The sequence below is a fragment of the Caloenas nicobarica genome, chromosome 16, assembly GCF_036013445.1.
Source record: "Caloenas nicobarica isolate bCalNic1 chromosome 16, bCalNic1.hap1, whole genome shotgun sequence".
Lineage (NCBI taxonomy): Eukaryota > Metazoa > Chordata > Aves > Columbiformes > Columbidae > Caloenas > Caloenas nicobarica.
In genome coordinates, this window is record NC_088260.1 from 5110512 (window position 1) to 5133027 (window position 22516).

The following is a 22516-nucleotide window of genomic DNA, read 5'->3' on the forward strand; positions in this document are numbered from 1 at the left end:
TTGCAGAGCTCGTAGTTACCTGAATAACCCACGTTGTCACAGAAATGCGTTTAAAAAAAAAAATAAACTCATGCTTTCAAACATTGGTTTTAAGAGGCTTTTGTTTCAGACTTGCATTAATCTTCTCCCTCTTGTCTCTTCATCCAAACGCGGCTTTGAGAACAGTGTGCAAAGGTCTGAACGAGAGCCCAACGCCCCAGGTACCGGTGGTGGCTGCGCAGCTCTGTGCTGCCAGTGACACCGCTAACAAACAGAGCTTTTGCAGTCTACTTTAAAAACCACATTTTAGTATAAATACTATATTTATTAAATATCTTTACAATTCATTTAAATGTATTTACAGAACTATTCCTGCATAAGTTATACCTCAGACATGAAATTCACATAATTGCCTCTTAGGTAAGCATAGATGATAGTCTCATTTTAACAACAACAAAAAAGCATCCTCATTAGATACAGACTCAAATTTGCTTCATTATTTCAGCTATCTTTGTAAGACACCACTTCATACAGCCACTTTCTACACACACAATCTCTTTTTTTTCCTGGGGAAAGGATGTCCATCACCGAGAGATGGAGATTCCATCACCAAATCCTTCCCATCTTTGCCAGACCTTCCCCTCTCCCTTCTCCTTGACTCAGTCCTAACTGTCTGGTCCCAAAATCTGGGTTTGGTTTTGTTTTCCAGCCACACCTTCTTCATAACCCCAAAAAAGTATATTTAGAGGGCAACTGTATGTTGCAGGTCTCCCAAAGATAGCCAAAGTAGCAAGAAACCACAGAGTTTTTTCAATTCACCACATTTTAGCCCTGTTTTACCCAAATACCAGTAACGCTGCTGCTGGAATCCCAACCCCTGCCAGTGCCGGGACGTTACGTGGTTACTGGTGTAGAAAACTCTTCCTTTTCCTTCAGATCCCAAACCCGCTCCCGATAACAGGCTGAACACCAGCCTGCGCTCCGCTCCCCACCCCGTGTCACAGAACACCTTCCTTGAACCTTCCTCTCATGAATAGTCACAATAATCTAAAATTCCTAGGAAGTGTTACTGCTTCATGCATCGTTTAACATTATTTTGATAGTATGGGCCCTGTCATTTCCTTTTCCAAAAATTCATTGTGCGCAGACAGCTTAAGTTCATAGGAAGAAATTAGGTTTGATATGTTCAGGGTGCACATCTTAAAAAGAAAAAAAAGAAACCACAACAACAAAACAAAACCAAAACCAATCAAGCATGTGATAAAAATATCAATTCTTTATAATACAGTATTGCTTTATAAACAGATGGAAAAGCTATAAGCTTTACTGGTCTTTGGTGTGTCCAGTGAGGGATAAACTCATGATTTGTAAATCAAAATCCAAATTTGTTCTTTGTTAAAAACAAAACAAAAAAAAATCCCGATGCGATATGAGGCAAATGGCTCAAAGGGGCTCAAAGAGCGCGCGGCTCAGCACCAGGCAGGCGGCCGAGTCCCTCTGCTCGGGGATGCCAGACCCCGGCCGAGCCGCGTTCGGCGCAGGTGACACCTCACACGGGGGTAAGCGCCTTCGCCATCCTCTGTACTCACCCCATATACATCTCAACGTATAGATCTAGAAAGTGGGGGGGAAAATACTGAGGGTTGGGGACGAGCGTGCAGAGGGCGAGGGGTCAGAGTGCAGCACAGCCCCAGTCTGCGGGGAATCGGCGTAAGGGAAGTTCGAGGGAAAGAATAATTGATCAAATCTGCTCTAATCGAGAAGCGTGAGAGTAAATACTGAAGAATAAAGTGTAAAGACACCCAGATTTAAGAGGGGAACCCCCCTCCCAAATGCTAGAAACAAAGCCCTGTACTGCAGCGTGAATACATTCCTCCCAACGAGACAGCTACAAACAGCTTGTTCAATTTTAAAATACAACGAGGACTGACAATTTGTGCAAAGTTATTCCACCACTCACTGTTCCATGGATGGCAAAACTAATTAATTTTTCTTCATTAATATAATCCTCCCCGTACCCTCACCAAAATAGTATTTTGGTCAAGTTAGGGTAGTTAAGGCATTTTGACGAGTAATTACAAGGTGATTTAAAATAGATAGCTAACATTATGCCAATTTAGGAATAGCAGATAAATTACCAAAGAGCTTCCAAATTAATCACTTATTATAAATGAAATGCCTGTTACAAGCATGATGCATTGAAATATAGTAAAATGACATGTACATGGTACATGTTAAATGATCTTAAATAAAAGCTTGACATAGTTACGCAAATATACAGTACAAGTCCACAAAAATTCTTTAAACAAGTTGAGGTAACCTCAAACTTAAACAGTTTTAATACAATAAACCAGGTAGTAAAAATCTCCTTTTGAGAGCAGGTAAGATTACTTACTGACCAAGTTTAACTGCACTCACCTAAACAGCAACATTACCCGACTTTTTATATATAAAAACATGGCTTTAATTTATTTCTACATACTTTTCTACCAGCAAAAAAGTTAATGAAAAACTGACCAAAAATATATATATCTTTACAGCTATCAGCTTTTTGTATGAACCTCGGGAAAGAAAAAGGAAAGCTTGCTGGAAGAGGGGGAACAAATGCGAGCTACTGTAATCCAAAAGGAAATGTAATATTGCAAAGTGGCTGTTAGGTAACTGTAAACATCATTAAGGTTCATTCCAAAAACCCTACACTTTAGTTACTGAAATGTAAATTTTGCTGATTATTCATTAATAGTTTCATTTCCGTACTTACTGCTGCTGCCACAGCATAAGCAGAGGTGTTTGGTTGAGTCAGAAAGATAAGGATCGACTGGACTTAAACTGGTGCAGCATATTCTGTTCTACATAAGCGAGAATGACAATTATTAACACAAATTATGTTTCATTAACAACAGAATTTGCTACCAAAAGTGAAGACGTTCAGAGCTGAGGATGATCTGGTTTTTGTGCAACCTCCCACTGTTGCATTTATGCCGCATCATCCGCGCTGGTGAAATGGGTTAAAATGCTGAAAGGACCTCAATTTTGGCCAGCTTGGCTTTTTGAGACTGAGTTACAATTTTTGTTTTAAAAAAAATAATAATAATTATTATCCACAGCCAAAACATCCAGAGACCAGGCCCATTATGGACGAATGATCTGCAGAACTTTTAAGATCACAGTTAAGCACCTGAAATCACAAAACACATTTGCATCCATATAACTTGAATTAAGTATGTTTTTTGAAATTTCGTACTAGAAAAGGCTCCTAGACTGACACCATGTATGGCAAAAGCAGAATGTTTACAGCAGTTATAAGCCTCCTGAAAACTGGAGCTTAGAAACACGAAACCTCAGCTACCACTGTAACAAGACTATGCTTATGAAACTGTGTTCTGTAACATACCCTTTAATGAAGAGTGAACGTTTCTAGTAAATAGAGTAATCTGCCCCTTTGCAGAGGTTTTACCTATTGAATCTAGTTTGAAAGACGCTAAACCAATTCTACTCCTTGGAAAGTCACATTTCAAACGCAGTAACAATGTGGGATTGATCCTCCCCCTTTTAAGCTCTGAAAGACATGCTTCGAGCCTCGAGCTTCTTTATTTCTGGCTGGCAAAGCCCAGCGTACTAGAGTGGTTCTCAACAAGGACGTCAGTTGTGTCTCAAGACAGGCAACAAGCTGGAGAACTGGCTGCCGAGATCGGCTGCAAAGAACGAAAGCAAATCCTGCCAGCAGGAAACCGTACGAGTGAAGCTGGGAGCTCGGGGACAACAAAAACGTCAGAACCTGACGCTCCGGGCAGATCAGTCTGTGTACTCGGCTACAATCGAAAGAAGGACGGTGATGTCATCTGGTTTTCCCCCTGCAATACAAGAAAAACAAAATTATTTCATCAAACCACAGTGGGTCATCATCTTATAGTCCATGACAAGCCTCCCATGGAAAGCCCTTAAAAAAAATAGTTCAAATACCAAAAAGTGGTTTGTGTAGAACTCTACTTCCTCCACCTCCTTTCCAAAATGCAACTGAGGGTAACAGTGAAATTTAACACAACAAAAAGCGCTCTCCTTTTAACCTGTAGCAAGAGCACAAACTACTAGAAGGAGTAAGAACCTTGAACACTGTCGTTAGCTGGTAGAGCAAAGCCTGATTTCTAGCAGACTGTATTTATTTAATACACATACAAAACACCCTGACATTGCTTTGTTAAACAGTATCTGCTCAGGAATTTCTACTGCAAATCAAACACCTCTTCAGCACCTGCTCCAGGACTGTATGACCACGGATCTTTCTAAAAGCTACTTAACATTTTTTGTAGTCACTTCTCAAACCTCAGTAAGAGCAATACACTCAAATCCCAGAGAAACAGACATTTTGTTACGCAGGAGCCACACCAGCCCGTCAGACTCTGTATCTCCTGATACAGAGATAACATATTTACCAGCAAAATTGTATTTATTTAAAAAAAAAAAAAAAAGGAAAAAAAGAGAGAAAGGAGTTTGATAGGACTCTGAACTCTACCAGGTGTCAGTATCTTTCTAGAGCATAGCAAATAGAACCAGAGATCAGGGCAGGGATGTGAAAGGTACAAGGGTCAGAAATTTGAACAAAAAAAATAAACCAAACCAAACCGACATCAAAACACCAAAGAGTGGGCAGCAGCTCAACTAAAAAGCATCAATAACAGAAGACCTAAAAATAAAAAAATAATAATAATAAAAAAACCCCACACCACACCACACACACCCCACCACCCAAATCCAAGGAACAAGTCAAGTACAGTTTCCCTAAGAGCCTGGAAAACTTGTGTCAGGCAGGACTCCTGGAGCAGGAGTGGACGTATTAGGATTTAAAAAACAAAAAAGAAAGAAAGAAAATCAATGTGCTGTGTTCTCTGCGTTCCAGCTGCTTCCCCACAGGAGGCTGCTGATCGGCCGAGGCCAGGAATGACCCACATCAGGAGCTGGGGTCCTTGCCAAACCCAGCGCGTGAGATCGACGCTCCACTGCCAACCGCATTTCTTACCGCCCTGTTCTCCTATCAGAATTTGGAATGACAGAACTTCGCTTTGCTGAAGATTTCTCAGAGATAGCAGGAGTGGGAGGGGAAAAAAAAAATTCTTACCTCTCACATTCAATCCATTGTCACACGCAAACTGTGCAAACGGCGACATGTAAGTGGGATCATATGCCAGCTCATGAGCTTGCTCAGCGATGCTTCTCGCAGTCTGCTGTATGCTCTCATAGTTGGAGTTCTAAATTAATGAGGAAAAAAAGGTTATTCTTACCAGGAAGTCTACCGGTAGCTGTTTTGCTGATGTGTGTCAGCACCTTCTCTTCCAAATAGAACACTCACGATCTTTTAGGTTTTGTAAATTTGCGTTAGAACTGCACAGCTTCACAACCGGAGTCCAGACCTGTACTCCCTACCAGCAGCTATGAGACTTGGGTTTGGAGGATTTCTAGAATTTAGAAGCTTAGACAACTAATACCCCAAATAGACTCAACCTGAAGGAAACGGGATATTTGACAGTGGCACTGGCAGCTCACGCTGACAGAACCAGCCTTCCCTCACAAGTAGGATCTGTTGAGGTAATTACATTTTACCTTGAATGGGAAGTTTCTTTTCTCTGACCCTCTTACCCAAATCAAACACACAGCTGGGGAAAATGGGCACTCCAAAAGTTAGATGAGAAAAAAAAGAAAATTATCAAGCACAAAAACTTTGTATAAACTACATTAAGTGCCGTTTTTTTTTTTCTCCTGTTTCAGTAACTCTGCTGCTTTACTCCAAGACTTCTTACTCAAGCCAACATGACACAACCACCACCACTCTTTTTGTTTGTAATTATTTTGAAATGCCTCATCGTTTCAAGAGTCTTCCCTGCACTTTGGGGAATTAACAGGCATTTACATGATTAACTTTTGGTTCAACCTCGCAGGGAACTTTAGTGCCTCTCCCAAACATGCCAAAAGGTGGAGCTCAACTTTTTTCCACTGGGAATTCCATCTCCAGTGTCCGCCCAGGGGAAGTTCAGACGGGGCAGGAGCCACAGCCCCGCAGGTTGGTGACCAGGCCCTTCCACACAGATACATCCTCGGTGCCATCACTGCCTTTGCTGACCAGACTAAAGCCTCTGCGACAGCTTGTGCCGCGGTATCATCACATTTTCCCCATCCTCGTTTTCTACGCTCCTCAATTTCACACCTGAATGTTGCCCTGAGGGGAGGGTGACAGTGGGGACCGCAGGGAAGGAAACCAAGCGCCTGCCCGAGGGACATATTTTCTGCGAGGAGCCATTCTCTGACACCTCCTTTCAGTTACGTAGCTGCAGGATAAGAGCAGGCAAAATTTTTTAAAAGCGCATTATAATTCTACACGTTAATCTTATTTGCATTTGGTAACATCAAAATAGTTTCCTCAGGGAGGTTATGCATATTGATACCTCCTAAGTATACTTTCCTTTCTGCAAGTAAATAGCCTCAAGCTAAATGCTCTCATCCAAATTAAAATATATTAATGGATTTTTACTATTTAAAGAGAACATCTGTGTTTGCTAACCTGGAAAAATTGCCAGGAAATTTTTTTTTCAGAACATTGAAGACTTTCAAGCACACACAACCTACAATTCAGAGAGCCCATACTTCTTTAGAATTACTGTTTTCTAAGCCTTGAGAGAAACTTCAAATGGTTTTTAAGTATACAGCTTGCCCCCTCAAATAACCTGTAGAATGCTGTATTTTCATATATATCATCTAGAAACTGCAAGTACAGATAAAATCCAAGGTGTGAGCAGCCTGGGTGCAGATGCAAGAGCCGGTGCTTGGGGGTCACTGTCCCCTTCTATTGCTGACATGTGGAATTAGGTGACAAGTCTCTAAATGACAGCACTTTGTGGTGGGTCTTTTTATATAAAATACCAAAGTTATGTGCATAAAAAGTAATGGTAGCAACTACGAGGGATAACCAGCGCAAAAGATGTGAGAGATTCAGGATACACACACCAACCTTGAGCTTTTTTAACTCCTGCAGGATCATGTAGTCAGGCATGTTGTCAAACAGTCCGTCTGTTGCAGTCAAAATGATGTCTCCGAGTTGGACGTCAAAAGAAGTGCTATCAGCAGCATCAGGGCTGTGGACATGACAGATTTGTTAACAACAAGGACTCCAGCTTTCACTAAAACACCAAGAAATGTCAAACTAGCACATCAACAGCTTTTTAAAATTCACTACTGTTCCATGTTTTTCTGCAAAAGAAAGAAATAATCACCAACTGTGGAGCTTTTGCACCAGGACAGCTTGTCAGGGAAGCTACAACAGAAGAGCTGTGATTGCAAACAGGTAAGTACTCCAGCTGTTACACAAAGGATTTGCATTTAAAATTCCCAGATGAACAATCCTGCCATCTAATCTGCTTCACAAGTGTATCGCCATGGAAACTATTAAGCAGAATGGCAGCTCAGAGCATCCTTCTCAGCTTCAATATGTGAGAGAGCAATACTTGAAAGGACAATTCATAACAGGAATGGCCAAAACACTCAGGGATTCCGAATGACTTTCTAATGCAATGGAATATGAAACATGTCTGGAAATCACTATCAGGAGACCACAGCTGGTTGGTCTACTTATGTCTAATACATTACACAATATCACGAGGAGAAAAATATCCATTTTGGTCATGAATATTACTGCAAAATCCGATTCTCAGAAGCAGAATAATGTCGAATCCTTCCTTTTCTAAGATTCTTCAGGGGTCTTCAAAAGTTCTGCATCCCATGCCATTTGGCTGTGTCAAACAGCAGAAAGCTGCTTTGTTCAACTGATTTGTAACTTCGGAAAGGTTAATAGAGTCAAGAGTGCTCGCCTATTCCCATATGTAGCCAAATTTAACATTTAACTCAGACAACAAACCAAAAAAAAAAAGTACTGGAGAAGCATTTAGACAACACACGAGTACTAATTAACGTCAAGAACGGTGCAGAAACTAGCCAGAAAGCTATAATCATGATTCAGAACTGAAGTGTGGGAGTTCATTTATCTTGTGCTTTCCTTATTATGCGATGACTCAGGTTACTTTGCTTTCTTGACTTCCACTGGACATTATCAATTATCCTTGTGCTTTTTGGGGTTTTGTCTTCTCATGGATGACAGGGAATCTCAGAACAATTAAGTTTTTTACAGTTCTGCCATTTCAAACAATCATTTAATTTTAGTCTAATAAAGAGGTGAGATTATTTAAGGCTCTAATTTCAGAGTTCCACCCTGGCTTCCTCTCTGCAGACTTATGATGAAGAAATAAAACCACATGTGAGAATGGTCAGGAGTTCCAACAACTTCACCAACATTCAAGGCTGACGCAGTACCAAAAACTTCAGATGCTTATTGCACTCCCTGGATACTCTGGTCACTTTGAAGATCCCTTTATCATCCACCTGTATTCAGAACAGGCATATCGCTTTAATGAGTCTATAATCATTGATTTGACAGCTGTGTTTTAATACATATTTAAAACCTGATTTTTTCTTTTTTTCCAATATTTTATTTTACTGACAAGACTTCATGAAGTCAGAGGATGGATCAGCCTGACATTCTTCGGGGAAAACACAAGTACAAGTCTGCCTTTGAATCGACTCATTTCTGTGAACAGATTGTCCTTTCCTAATACTCTCATTTCCCAGCTTGATGTTCCGCCAAACAGGTTTTTTTCGCTCGTTTTGCTCAAATACAATATGCTGCGGGAAACACAGCTATTTGGAAACACAAGTTACAGTCACATGTCCCTCTGCTTTATTCTTCAAGTACTTGCTACTTCACTGCCAAAACATCTAAATTAGCGTACTCCAAACAGCCCCAGGAGAGCACAGACAGGGACTGGGGATGGAAGCCGCTGATAAAAGAAGCTGCTCAAGCAGGATGACCAGCGCGCAGACGAGCCACAGCATTGCTACAGCAGCTTTATGGCGTAACGTCTTTCCACGGGTCAGAACACGCCTTGTACACACCACAGACTACGGGAATACGCCATCACAAATGAATAATCATTAGCCCGATAAATCCGAACTGTGCAACAACGTACAAAATTTGTTACATACAAAGTGAGAAACATTTGCATTACCTAAAGATGGGAGGCAGGTATAAGACCCTTTGATTGGGCACAAGGTTAAATACACCGCACTATACAGAGAGCACTGCAGCAGCAAAACCGCAGCCTTCTGGGAGCTGATCACACAGGCAGATTAAAAATTTAAGATCCTCTCCCATCTTACCTGTCACTTAAGACAACTCCTTCTGCTTCTGGTGGAGCTATCGACAGTTGGAACGGAGTGTTGAAGTAATGCTGTTGCTCATCAGATCGATGTACTACTTCTCCTCCTCTGACTACCAAAAATCCAGAATCTCCCAAGTTGGCTGTATGTAAACGGTGACTTGTTCTGTCCAGAACGACTATACAAGCTGTACTGCTTCCTGCGAGCAAACAGAACGGGGAAATGGAGTCAGCCGTACAAAAACTCTTTATTCTTTCACCAATTTCATTCATAGTCCAATTCTTCAAATATTTATCAAAGCTTACAAATCAGGAGAAATGGAAATACTCAATAACACCAAAATTAACATACACTAAAACCAGCAAAATGCTAGAAATCTTTGCAAGACAAACTATGATTTTTCATAGAACTTACTTTTCCCGCTTTGATTTTGGCAAACACACTATGCTGACAAATACCTGTTTTGTTCCACTTTATTTACAGTTTTCCACCCCAACATATGTCAGCACATTCTGCTATAGGACTGGATTTACAGAAGTCCTATAAAATACTGAAATTCCAAAATCATTGAGATAATAGAATTCTAGTAGCATCCATACAATGCTAGGTGCTCTCCACACAGTTTCACTTATTGACTGTAAATAAACCACATCCAGTAAAGAACTGCTTGCAATTAAGGTTTAGGTATTATTGCATTTCTCTTGTCAGAAGATTAACATGTTTTTCTTCATAGTATGGCTCTGTGGAGCTATCTTCACATGTAAAAAAATAATAATCCTGTCGCATCTTCAGGATACTAACTTCACAAGTTTAAAGAAAACATGTTTCAGAGCAAATACTATTCCAGATGAAAGTCAGACAGAATGGAAATGTATCAACTTGTCAACCATGCTCAGAACTATCCCAGCCATGCTTGAGGGCACTGAGGAATTCTTGATTCATTCACTGGGAAGCAGCCACCAACTGTTCCTGGTTGCAAGCCACAGAAATAACTGTATTGAGAAGATACCCATCCACAGATTAAGTCCTTCCCAGCAAGCAGCAATCACTTAATTTCTGCAAATAGGGCAGCACATCCACCATGAGAACTTTCACTTCTGAAGAGGGTGAAATACAGCTAAAGCATTTCTTCTGCCTCTAACATAATTCCCCATGTCACCAGCTGGTGAACAGTCTTCATATTCCATCCTAACGCTCTTCCAGCAGGAGTTTCCAAGCACAGCTACACGTTGGACAGGCCACAAGCTCGTAATGAGCTGAACTTACAATCAGGCTTGTAGTGCAGAAATCCAGCTGGCTCTAGGCATCACCTATTCCAGATGTTTCCCTTTCTAATACTGGGAGTTCCCTGCAATACACTTGCACTTCATTTGTTCTCTAGTGAATATATAGAACCTTCTACACTCTTAGTCAATGGAAAGTCAAAGCAGTATCTTATGAAAAACTCAGATTTTATATGTGATGGCACCCAATATTGTTCTACAATACAAGAACAGCATTTAAATAAACCACACAGTTTCCTCCCACTTCAGTTTTATTTTGAAATATTTGCTACATCTAATTCTGATGAACTAAGTGTCAAGAATTAATGCACAACGGCAAGGAAAAGTTATTGCCTAATGAATCCTCCTTAATGAAGTTCTCTCACCCTATTTTAAATAAACTCTAAATGCTCATTGCTGTGATAATTCCAGGGTTTTATTTCTCCTTCTAAAAATACTGTTCTCGGTTAAAGGAGAAACACTAAGGATCATTAGTTTCAAATTCTAACTCTATTAGCAGAGTGTAACTAGGAGGCCACGTGTGGAATGCAGATCTTGTGACTCAGCATATGCCGCTTTTCAGAATTCGAAAGGTCAAGCCGAGCAGAGCTGCCTCCGTCTACAAAGCCATGGCCAGAGCTCTCACCAGTGGCCCACTTTGTAGATCACTTACGGCTACATCTGCTTCGCACAAATAAGCACTATTAAACACACAAAATCCTAATGTAATCACCAACCACTGCTATTTTAGTGATACTTCAGGTCACTTCTGAGGTTTGAACCTATTCTTTAGGCGTATAATGTGAGAACATCTGTTCCGAAGCTCAGCAGGCAAGTTAAATATAGCTTACACAGCGCTCCACTGGCACCCAAGTTTAAGGTCAGGTGAGAAGCATGCGTATGACGCAGGGTAACACTTTCTTGGTGCAAAAGAGGTCACACGCCCTTTAGAAAAGCATTCTGGTCTCAAGGTTGTCAGCAGAGGGCAAATGTTGCCTCTCTATCTGCTCGCCATTCCCAAGGCAGCTGGATGCCCCGTCTGAAATCGACTTTGACACAGAATACACTAAGCATCTACTTGAGTTTGCTCTCAAAAAAAAAAAATCTGTAATGAAGCCCCCACAAAGAACCATAAAAATAATATGGCACCAGCGATTGTATGATATAAACTACTTAAGTCAACCACTTAGGTTTAAAGTTCACTGGACATAAAAGGCAACGGGAGCAGTAAGGCAAGCAATGAGCAGAACTGCATCCAATTATCGTCAGAAAATATTTCTGCCTGCATAGCTTAAGCAAAGAGCCACAACCAACCATTAAGAGTTTTCAACGGAGAACAGTTATTTACACATACATAACAGAGAGAACGAGCGCGCACGCCATAGCGTGTTCTACTGCTGAACTCATTTTGCAAACTCTCTGAGCGCGCTGGTGAATTACCAACCTTCACACGGTAAGGCTGTTTGCCTTTTTTTAAGATACAAATACACACACACAAACATTCCCTGCATTACTGAATGAATCAAGACAGTTTTTAAACATACAAAAGAAAATAAGTATGCTATCAAGACAACTACATTTCTACATTTTTTTGGTTAATTAAGAGAAGATAACTGCCTGTAAATTTGATGTAGAAGCTGACGACAGATTTAAGCAACCTTGACTGAGTATATGTCCTAGATAACATAAAATACGGATCCAACTTATAGATTTTTGCTCTCTTACCAAGCAAAGGTACTTTGTTCTGCAGCAGCTCACAATAACCTGCAGTGAGAATCCCAACAGGATTACTTGGTACAAACCGTCCTTCTTTTACTAAACGTTCACATGTTCGCATTAGAGTCCCTGAGAACTGCGAAGGGTCAACCCCATAGTCTCTCCAGCCACCTACACCATCTGCTACTCCTAGAAGAAAACAGAAAACAAGATTTATATGAACAGAAATAGTTTTCAAAACAATGTTTTTAATTTTTTACATCACTTATGATACTCAGTAACTAAAAAGTAGGACACAGCCCCTGCGTGAAAAACATTTTTGATTAAGAAAAAAAATTCTGAGCATTTATAAGATTTCTGACATCAGCTCCTAGATAAATCTCTAAATAGAATCTGGATTGCTGAAGAAAAGGTAAAAGTCTAATGCTGAGAACTCTAAAGAGGCTGATTTCATTTGGGAACAGCTAATGAGGAATTTGGGAGGGAAGGAGGAGGATTCAATCACATTAACCTTTGATTAGCCCATTAAAAAGGAAGAAGAGTTTTTATTAGTTTTAAATATGAAGGTTAAGACTTTAAATAGGAGAGAAAAGACAAAAACTCTTCCCCACTATGAGTTTTTTCTCAAGCTACCTGCTCATATGAAGGATAATGTTTTCTATCCGGTAATATCAATTCCTGTAGAAAACAAACTCCCATTTTAAAGTGTGTTCAAAAACCTACGTAACCAACACAATGCCGGGACCTATCCCTGCAAGGATAGTTTGTCGCTTACAGCTTCGCCCAAGCAGGAGAATGAAAACTGACTATGATACAGTCAATTTTCATTTGGTTATTCAAAACAACCTCGACAGCAGAAAATTAGACCCATTCTGCCAGGGCTTAGGAAGCTTCTGCGCAACTACGGAGCCAAACAGCGAAGGCACACATAGAAAACGGGAGTGGTCAGAGAAGACAAGCAACAGATGTGATATTCTGCTGCCCATTTGGCTGAAGTATATTGAACTTCCTCAATTGGCTTTAATGATAAAAGTAAGATACTGAATGAAGGTATTATTTATGAGATAAAACTATTTCTACTTGGAAATTTTTCCAAAAATCTTTTTGATCCTCAGCATGTAAGGGAGTAAGCACTCCAAGCACAGGTTTCTGTAACATGATAAAGCTAAAATACTATATTCGTGATAAAAGCACAAAGAGGCGATTTCAGAGCTCAGATTGTGCTGAAGAACAGCAGCCTCCTCAGGAAAGGATGTCACTATTAGCAAAGGCATGAAAATTTGACCAAGAAGGTAAACCCAAGTTTGCCTCATGTACAAATGCCCTTCACACGGGACATCATCTGAAACTGAGACGGAAGGTTTAGAGCCGACCTTGGCAGGAACTATAATCTGACAGGAGGTTATAGCCAGATTCTGAACAGCCTATCAACATTAATCAGATTTCTCCCAAAAATAGTGCACAACCTTTTAGACACCTGCTTTGTCCGTTTGCTTTCTTAGAAGAATGCTAAAGGAAGGTGGATCCCTGTATTTGTCTCTTCAGAGCAGACCCTGGGAAGCAGCCCATGCAAAAGCCACTCCGGCATTCTCAGAAATGCCTTTTCTAGTTTTCTCAAAAACAAACTGATCTTCTGGTGCTACAGGTCTCACAACTCCGGGTTAATGCTGCATTAACCCTTTGCTTTCTGCTGCCATGCAGACAAGTCTAGACTAAGAGATTATTACCAAAAAGTTCTAGATCTAGAACTTGAAACTAAACTTCAGTTGGGATGATGATACTTGCTGTACATGAAGTTGCCAGATAAGTGGCTTTTTTTCCCTTTAAGATGAACAATCCAGATGTGCTTTTGCAAGCTGAATACAGCACCGCTTCACCAACAACAGGGTTAATGCAAGGAAAAGATGATGTTTGACAAGTACTGTCCGAAGCTTTTGGCTCTGAAGGTGGTTACAAAACAAGCCCATCAGAAGTTACAGAGTTCCCTCAAGCCATCAGTAAAGCCATTTTTTTCATTAGTCTTCTAGGGAAATATTTAAACAGAAACACTACAGCATTAGTATACATTACAAGAAAGCCGTCGTAGCAAGCACCTAATAAGGTTAATTATCAAAAGCTAGTTCAATTCTTAAAGCAAAAATAGGAGTATGGCACCTGATTTTCTTTACTCACTTCTTACTCCAGGCAGGGAATCCGTAATTATGGCAGCTCACTTCACGCTCCATCTTGAGCCATCGAATGGCTTTGTCTGTCTGCCTTCCTGTCCACTTTTTGCAGAATGGCTCTAAGTGCATTCTGCCAGTGCCTTCCAAAACAATCACCCTCTAGCTCCCAAGCAGGTGATCTGATTTGCTTTGTACCCTCCTTACGAGAACAAGACGGTCATGCGTTCCTTCTCCTTTGCTGGCACAGAGGCAAACAAGACCGTCCCACTCATGAGCAGGAAAAGATTCTTACATTCCCTAAGATCTTCAGCCACCCTGTCCCACCTTCAGAATAGTTCTAAAATAAAAACTGTATCTTTGCAGTCTTATGGTAAAGGAACCTGTGATTTTAAAACAGATTGAATGAACTACTACTGAAATAGGTGCGAAGTAAACGAGAATAAAGTTTAAGAAAACTTTGTGATATTTGATATAGCAAATGAGGAACAAAACTATTTGTGAGGTATCTCAAACTCCAGAAGTAGCAAGAACTGAAAATTCAACTCATAAAAATGGACTAGTTTTTATGTAATAGCACATTTTCCCTCTTCACCAAAAGAAAATTCAAAGGTACTGCTATTGGCAGTATCACCACCAAAGAATAATGCCAAGCTCTATTCATTTATACTATAATTTCATCTGAGACCAAAAAAAAACCCCTATAAATATTCAAAATAACTACTGTTTTAACAAGTGAAAAAGATTACTCAGGTTTTCATTTTCTTAGATTTCACCATAAAACATTCAATATTGTCTTCCAGCATCCACCATTTAACTTAAAACAACCATCTTACAGAATAGGAATCACAGGACATTTAAGATAAACTGCATGGCTGAGAAGAATTGCCAAAATTAAACTGTACACGAGCCTTTATTTTTTTCTAAGCTATACAGTAAATCAGAACATTTTATAGGAAGAATATTTCTTTGGATATTCCCTGTTCAAGACTATGCAGAAATTACACAAATGTCCATGTGACACAGTGAAACGCCTGTGGCCAGATGAACAATCGCTATAAATAAAGCAATTGAAAATTTCACAACAAATTACTTCAAAAGACTAAACGCTTCTCAAGTATTTAACTATATTATGGAGACCTTTCAGAATCTTTGAGAGTTAACACTCCACTCCATCGCCTTCTGCTGGAAAATATACAAATACTACTGCCAGATTAAATACTCGCTGCATGTGTCAGCCCAAAAACTGGCTCTAACTTCTCAAAGATTCAGCGTATCAAGATCTCTGAGAGAGAGACAGTTGTAATGAAGTTTCAAGACAAAGCACAAGCGAGTGATGCTGCAGCGCTGACACTGAGCGAGCGAAGACACTGGCACCGAAACTTGTTAAAATTTATTTCAAAATGCTACAAGCGCCTGGGATAAAATACCACTTGAAATGCAAACGCGAAGTTGTTTTGACTGCCAGCACGTAAGGTTAACTGCAGAAGCCCAGGGAACAGCCAGTGCCAAGACTTGTAATATGTGCTTTTCAGCGCACACTTTTTGAAGTTAGATCCAGATGTTCTATCTAGCTCAGAGCAAATACAAACTAAACAGGCTTAAAGTGTAGAGAAGATAAAAAGAAAAAAAAAAAAAAAAAAGAGAACACGAAACTAATAAAACCCTGTTGAATATAAATGAATTATGAGTGGAAGTTCTGGCTACCTGGCAAACTAACCTGCCCCTGGTGAGAGCCCAAAAGTATCACCCTGTCCCAAAAATCTCTTGAAAGATGGATACTGCTGACACGTTGCATCAGCTAAGAATAATCATCGTGCCCAGAAGCACCAGGCAGGCACACGTGTGCCAGCAGGAATTGCTTCTGCATGCAACCACAATTAACTTTGTAAGACACTGCATAAATCCTACTGAACTTCAAATTTCTTGACATACTTACCTGATCTGGCAATGAATCACTGACAAAAGATCACCAAAAGGATATATTTGTGACTGAATTTATTTTGCATCAAACACAGAGGAAAGGCTAAAGTGGTAACGCAGTGCAATCTGTTGCACTACACGAGTTTGAAATGCAGTACCTACTGTTTGTCAACACATCAAATTGAGGTAAACTGATAAGATTTCTTGTTTCATATGCGATGAGATTAATCACACACCTGGACGGGTTCCTCATCCAAAGCAAGTCCCGTGCTCAAAGTCAGCACTAACTCTCCCAGCAGCTTCACTGGCAGCGACTACAGGATCACAATGTTACAGCCAAAACAGGGCTACTTCCCCTCCTCCAGGTTTTGACAAAGAAATAACCTGGTTAAATACAAATCCCTGAAGGCAGATTGTGTGTGACTGATAACTCATTACAAAACAAAAGGTTACTTCTTCACAATATGCATTTTAAAAGTTACAGCAGACCTTAAACTATCTTTGCATTAAATAGAAATGTGCTGGAAGAATAACTGGCTATGTTTTTTTTCCTCATTAGAGGAATAAAATACAAGAGGCAAAGTGAGAGATGATGTTGAAGAACAGATGAAGGAGAAACAAGGAACTGAAAACATTAAATTGTGCATCTACTTCCAGGAAAAAACAGTAGTTCCTTGTATCATTTTTAACTGCTATAGTACATGGTTCTTGAAACGGGTTTTTACCAGGTACATCTCTTACCTGTTTTATTCAAGCCTGAGAAATCGCTCGGCAGATTTTGGGAGCTACAGGAGAACAATGAACTGTTATTTATCTCTGAGAGTCTTGTAAAAACTTCCTTATGTGGTTGTAACTACTTATTCTCTCAAGGTGTTGAGCAACCCTGGAACTTATTTTTGCAGCTGAACTAGTAGTGGCGTTTGGCACGTAAATGATGAAAAGGGAGAGGTACTGCAGACAGACATCAGTCAAGCTGCACGGAATTACTTACAGCCTCAACAGTCTCAGGCTCACAATGTTAATGGCGCGGATGAACCAAAGTAAACAGCTGGAGATTTTTGCAACATTTCCTGCGACATAGGTATGATTAACACCTCACCTACTGTATTGTGTTCAGCTTTGCTTATTTCCTTCTGTGATTTCTGACAGAACCTGTTTTTCATTCCCACCAAGATCTGCATATAAATGGAAAATTGTTTGCCATCCACAAGTATCAATAGCGCTTAAAATTAAAATTGGTGCTCAATTGCAAATTCTGATCAGAATACATTGCAGGCAATGCCCTTCCAGAAACTGTGGTAAAGATGAATAACCAGATTTCAGTTTCATTCTCAGAAAGAGAGCCACCACATTTCTAAGTGGTTACATTCAATGCTACTTCAGAACAGCTCTGCTGACATTTGCATTAGCTGCACCGACAAGAATGTCAGTGAATATGATTCTTAATGGGGACGTTTCTCAGTTATATGTAGTTTCTCTACAAATGATGGTATTTATGTTATCACATTAAAAAGAAAATTTCATTTGGTCTATTACAAACTAAGATGATACATGATACAACATTTTTCAAATCACTGTTACTCCCTCTAAGATGTCCTTAGTTCTCTCAACGGAGTAGGTGAAAGGCTACTCCGAAGTAAGCAGATGACTTACCTCCTTCAGTGTGGTAAGTTGTGATAAGGCAGCAATCTCTTTAATAGGTATGATACGAAATAAACCACTTAACGTAGTCTTATATGACCTTCAGGCAAAGCAAGAATCCCTTCCTCCTCTAGAAATGCCAGAACAACCTTGATGTTTCACCTACAAATCCTTTTACGCTGTGTGTAGTTTACTTTTGTTGATAACAGTGAGACTAACAATACTCCGGGGGCTTTGCCACTCTGGAGGTTTCCATACCTCCTACGCAGGCTGCTGACAAACTTTATTTTAAAATAAAGTGCAACTCCTTTCTGTGTAGAGTAGCTGCCCTACAATATCCAACCCTCTCCCTCCACCAAAAAAAAAAAAAAAAAAAAGAAAAAGAAAAAGATTTGCAGATAGAACAGCAGCCAAATTTTAACTTTGCAGTGGACAAACAGTCCCCTGCTGCCCGATAATTTTTTCCTACTACTGCTGGGGGACAGAAATAGTTTGGAAGACTAGTCAAGTCACACCAGCTACACCCAAACTTCTACCCAGCACAGATATTGTACAAGTGATGCTGTCACGGGATGCGCATTGGTTGCTGCAATGTTTCAATAATGAGTCACATAACAGCTTGGAAAATCCATTAAAAAAAATAGCAAAGACACAAGGAGCCCAATAAGGCAGGAATAAGGAAAAAAAAATTAAAAAAAAAGAGGCAGACCTCAACCAGAGAAAAAACGATCACCAATACGAGACATCTCAAAATTTATAAACAAGCTTCAATGTTTACTTTTGTTAAGTGAAATCTTTATATAAAATGTTTACATTAATTTTAAAAAATTGTGGTTTGCTCCCTATGCACTTGTGCTGATTATGAAAAAAGCCAGAGCTGTCAGTTTCTGAAGGGTTTTGCTTTTCAACTTTGAAAAACAGTATTCCTGTCCTCAAAAGTTGCAAAGGCATGCATTCAGATGTGAACAAGAACATAACATCTACCAAGTCTCAAAAAGATATCTGAATATTCTGAGGCTCTGGACAACCAACGTTGGCAGTGAGCATGCAGAAAGGTACAATATGGTAAAAGCAGCAGCAAAAAGGAAATACGGGCCTGAATCATAAAGCTCAAGAGATTAACGTTAGCAGTAAAGCCGTTTCCTTTTCTCAGTGATCCCAAAGGAAACACTCTGGTTTTGAGTTTCTAGTTTCTCCCTGTGCTCAGGATGGGAAGAAAACATGCAAATTTAACAGGTACATACCAGACAGAAGTAAAAATAAGAGACAAAAACTCCAAGGATTCAAGTACACCAATAACAGGCCTTTTCAAGCCTTTAACTATGGGTTGGAAATAACAGAAAGCTCATGAAGATTCATGTTATCTTACTATGAAAAGATAAAGCACAGACTAGAAGACACGGTTAATTTTCAGCCTTAAGACTATACAGCATACATATAACAAAAGAAGTGTTTAACATTCTTCTGTTTGCTATAAACACACTGCCCAGTCAACTTTTGTTTGACCTAAGAAAATGAATCCCCAAGCACTCCTGCCAAGCGGCTGGGAGTTGCTCTTTCACTGTTACACCACACCCGTATCCATCCCACACAGGCACGCTTCCCGTATACTGGCTCTAGAAAAGACTGGCGCAGAAGAATTTTCAAATTAATTACCTGGCATGGCTTTGTCACTGATGACTACTAGGGCAGACTAACTCTAAGGGATGCACTTGAAATTTACTATTCTCTAAAACCACTCTTACTGGGGCTAAAACCACGTGAGCCTCTTCATTAAACTAATACTGAAAAACGAAGCTTGAAAAGCAGCAGGTCAGCTCAGCGAGTTTTATTGAGGTGTAGAGTAAGGCAGGTATTGAGTCCATACAAAATTTATGAGGGTCTTTAAAAATCAGGTATAGAACCCCAGATTTGTGATGAGAGTAAGAGCAACTGAGAGCAGGAAAGCACTGGTGCTGAAACTCTTTTTGCAGCAGCGTAGAAAAGCTGACTGAGAAAGGGAGAGCAGAGAGATGATCACAGTAGCCGAAACAAGGAGAAAACTACTATGTCTGCAAGCTGAAGAACTCCAGATGAAGAAAAAGCATCAACTTAGATTGCATCAAAATTCATCCTGAGTGTTACCATTTGGAGAGTGTACAGTGATCTTGGGTTTTTAGTATGTATATTAGAAAAGCAACAAAGAACTACATGAAAACAGTTTTACAGGGGAAACAAAAACCCCACATAACGGCTTTTCTATTTAAGTTATTTTCTTCTTGGTACATAAGACATCCTGGTCTGAAGCCGCCTTCGCTATTTGATCCTTAAGTAGAGTTACAATTCAGTTTGTTTTCAAGTTGCCATGAAAATTAATGCAAAGACCAACTTAGAAATGCAATTCTCTGCTGATTCCAGCAGGAAGACAAGATAAGCTGTAGGTCCACATATGGTAATTACCAAATATGGCCAAAACCCCTAAACATCAGCAAATGTGTCTAAATCTACCCGCTTCCCCATGCAAAGAGTCCACCTCTAAGTAAGAGAGATTCTGCGTTTCTTACGGGCAAATACCGATTGCTCAGTTATTTATCAGTGCTGGCCCAGTATGAACTTTCAAGGCAGGCAGCCTTAGTCACATGTTAATGTAACGTTGTCCAACAGCTCATTCTACTAGAAAAAAAGTTCCTCTGGAACAGGCGCAACAGAAAAGGTGCAAAGTATCTCAAATGCAGTGAGCAGTTTTCCACATCTCCTTGTAGGCTGTAGCGTCGCCCTCAGAGTAACAGCTCCCGTGAGACTTCGCAGCAATCCTGTTACCTAGCACCAAGTTCCAGCTTCCTGAAAAAATGCCTCAGCTATATTAAACGGCAACCAAGTTACAATGACAGCACCAAATTGTGAAGAATCACCAAGCACGGTCACATCATGAGACACTGCAGTGCAAACCCACCAGTTTTAAATTAAAAAAAAAGGGAGGGGGGCAAGGTGGAAGCAGCTTTTTAATGTCAAAGTTTTGGTGGAAATTTAGTTCTGTCAGTTGGCCAAAAACTAACTTCTGCAGAGTGTCTGTTAGCCAAATTCAACCTTGACTACCCAGGACAAAGGCCAAGCACTGTCAAAAACACTGCTGCTCGCAAACTGCAGATTCCATTGATTACCTATAATTATTCACTACTTCTAAAATTTGAGCCCTTAAGCTTCATTTTGCACGACTCCAAACCAGAGAGTGTAATCAGGATAGAGCAAACACTGCAACTGAAGTTTGACATTTGAAACCAGTCTCAATGTCACTTTGCCTTTCACTTGACAAGGACACAGCACGCGCTAAAATGAGGAAGTGTCTGGTTCCAACAATCCTTTATGTAGAAACGCCATATGTACATATGGGGCTTGGTTTTAAAGGCAAAGTGAAATGCACTACAAGCTGTTTCTCTGGCTTTCGCGGCCACTTGGCCTTACAGGCACCTACATGTGAAACGTCAAGGCCGGGCCCTGACCACCCCATGCCAAAGGCCGGCTGAGCAAGGCGCTGCAGCGGAGAGCGCGAGCGCTTTCTTTCCAAACTAAAAAAATGAGAACTCGTGCTGACGCTTACAGGCGCAACCGGCTCCTTTGTCTGCGACCAAAGACTGAGCCACTTCGCCCTGCGCGGCTCAAGGAGGGGAGGTCAGGTCGTGACACCGACGCCAAAGCCACCTGGGCAGGCCGGGCAGGGCCCCGCCAGCACTTACCCAGCACATCTGCCGTCCGGTGCCGGGCCACGAAGCAGGCGTCATCCCCGTAGCACATGCCTTTCTTGAGGATGCCCTTGCGGAAATCTTTGCCAAAGCCACAGCTAGCTGTCACCAAGCTGTAGTCACGGGAGTCCGTCTGCGAGAGGCCGCCCAGGACTGCCCGGGCCACCAGCCTGCCATACGAGAGCACCGAGAACATGGCGTGGGGCGCCCAGCAGCCCAGGGCCAGGAACGCGGGGAGCCACCGGCGCAGCCGCCTCCGGAGCTGCGAGCGCCCGCCGCAGGGAGCCAGCGTTCCCCTGCCCGCCGGCCGGCCCCGCTGCCGCTCGTCGGCCGGCCCCTCACCCCCCCGCCGCGGGCCGCCTCTCTCCTCAGGGCCGGCTCCCGCCCTCGCTGCTCCTCGCGCGCCGGCCCCTCACAGCCGGGCTCGCCGGTAGCGCCCCCGCCTTCCGCGCCACCCCGCCCCGAGCTGGGGGGGGGGGGGCTCTGCCTCCTCCCCGGCCGGCCGGCGCTGCCCCGCGAAGGCCTCCGGGAGCCCTCCCGCCGCGCCGCGGGGTGGCCCGGTCAGAGCCGGCGCTGCCCGCTGTGCCGCCCCCGCGCCCCGCCGGCCGCAGCCGCCATCTTCCGCCGCGCGTGCTGAGGCCCCGGCGCTCGGTGAAGCGGGCGGGCGGACGGGCGGGGAGGTCAGCCCCGCCCCCGGCCAGCGCGCCTGCGCACCAGCCAGCGGCCGCCCCTCATTGGCTCCCCGCCACGCCTCATTTGCATGTTGCGGGACAATAACACCGGGCGCCTCCCGGCAGCCCCCGCGGCGGCGGCACGGAGGGGCTCAACGGGGCGTCCCCGCTGGAGCCCCCGGTAC

The 22516-nt window shown here is 41.8% G+C and overlaps 1 protein-coding gene across 1 annotated transcript; it reads right to left on the reverse strand.

Annotated features, from left to right (window-relative positions):
- Positions 1-283: 283 nt before the first annotated feature.
- PPTC7 (protein phosphatase targeting COQ7) lies at positions 284-22378 on the reverse strand. The gene is made up of 6 exons (XM_065646323.1): positions 21655-22378; positions 12225-12404; positions 9238-9436; positions 6980-7103; positions 5096-5225; positions 284-3833 (listed from the first exon to the last, which is right to left on the reverse strand). The coding sequence occupies exons 1-6, from the start codon at positions 21854-21856 to the stop codon at positions 3775-3777; spliced, it is 894 nt and encodes a 297-aa protein (XP_065502395.1). The 5' UTR covers positions 21857-22378; the 3' UTR covers positions 284-3774.
- Positions 22379-22516: the final 138 nt, after the last annotated feature.

Coding starts and splice junctions, on each gene's coding strand:
- PPTC7 (XM_065646323.1), bottom strand. CDS start 21,856: ATGTTCTCGGTGCTCTCGTATGGCAGGCTGGTGGCCCGGGCAGTCCTG. Junction 5,226..6,979: donor AGGAGTTAAAAAAGCTCAAG/GTTGGTGTGTGT, acceptor TCATTAATTTAG/AACTCCAACTATGAGAGCAT. Junction 3,834..5,095: donor CAATGGATTGAATGTGAGAG/GTAAGAATTTTT, acceptor CTTGTATTGCAG/GGGGAAAACCAGATGACATC.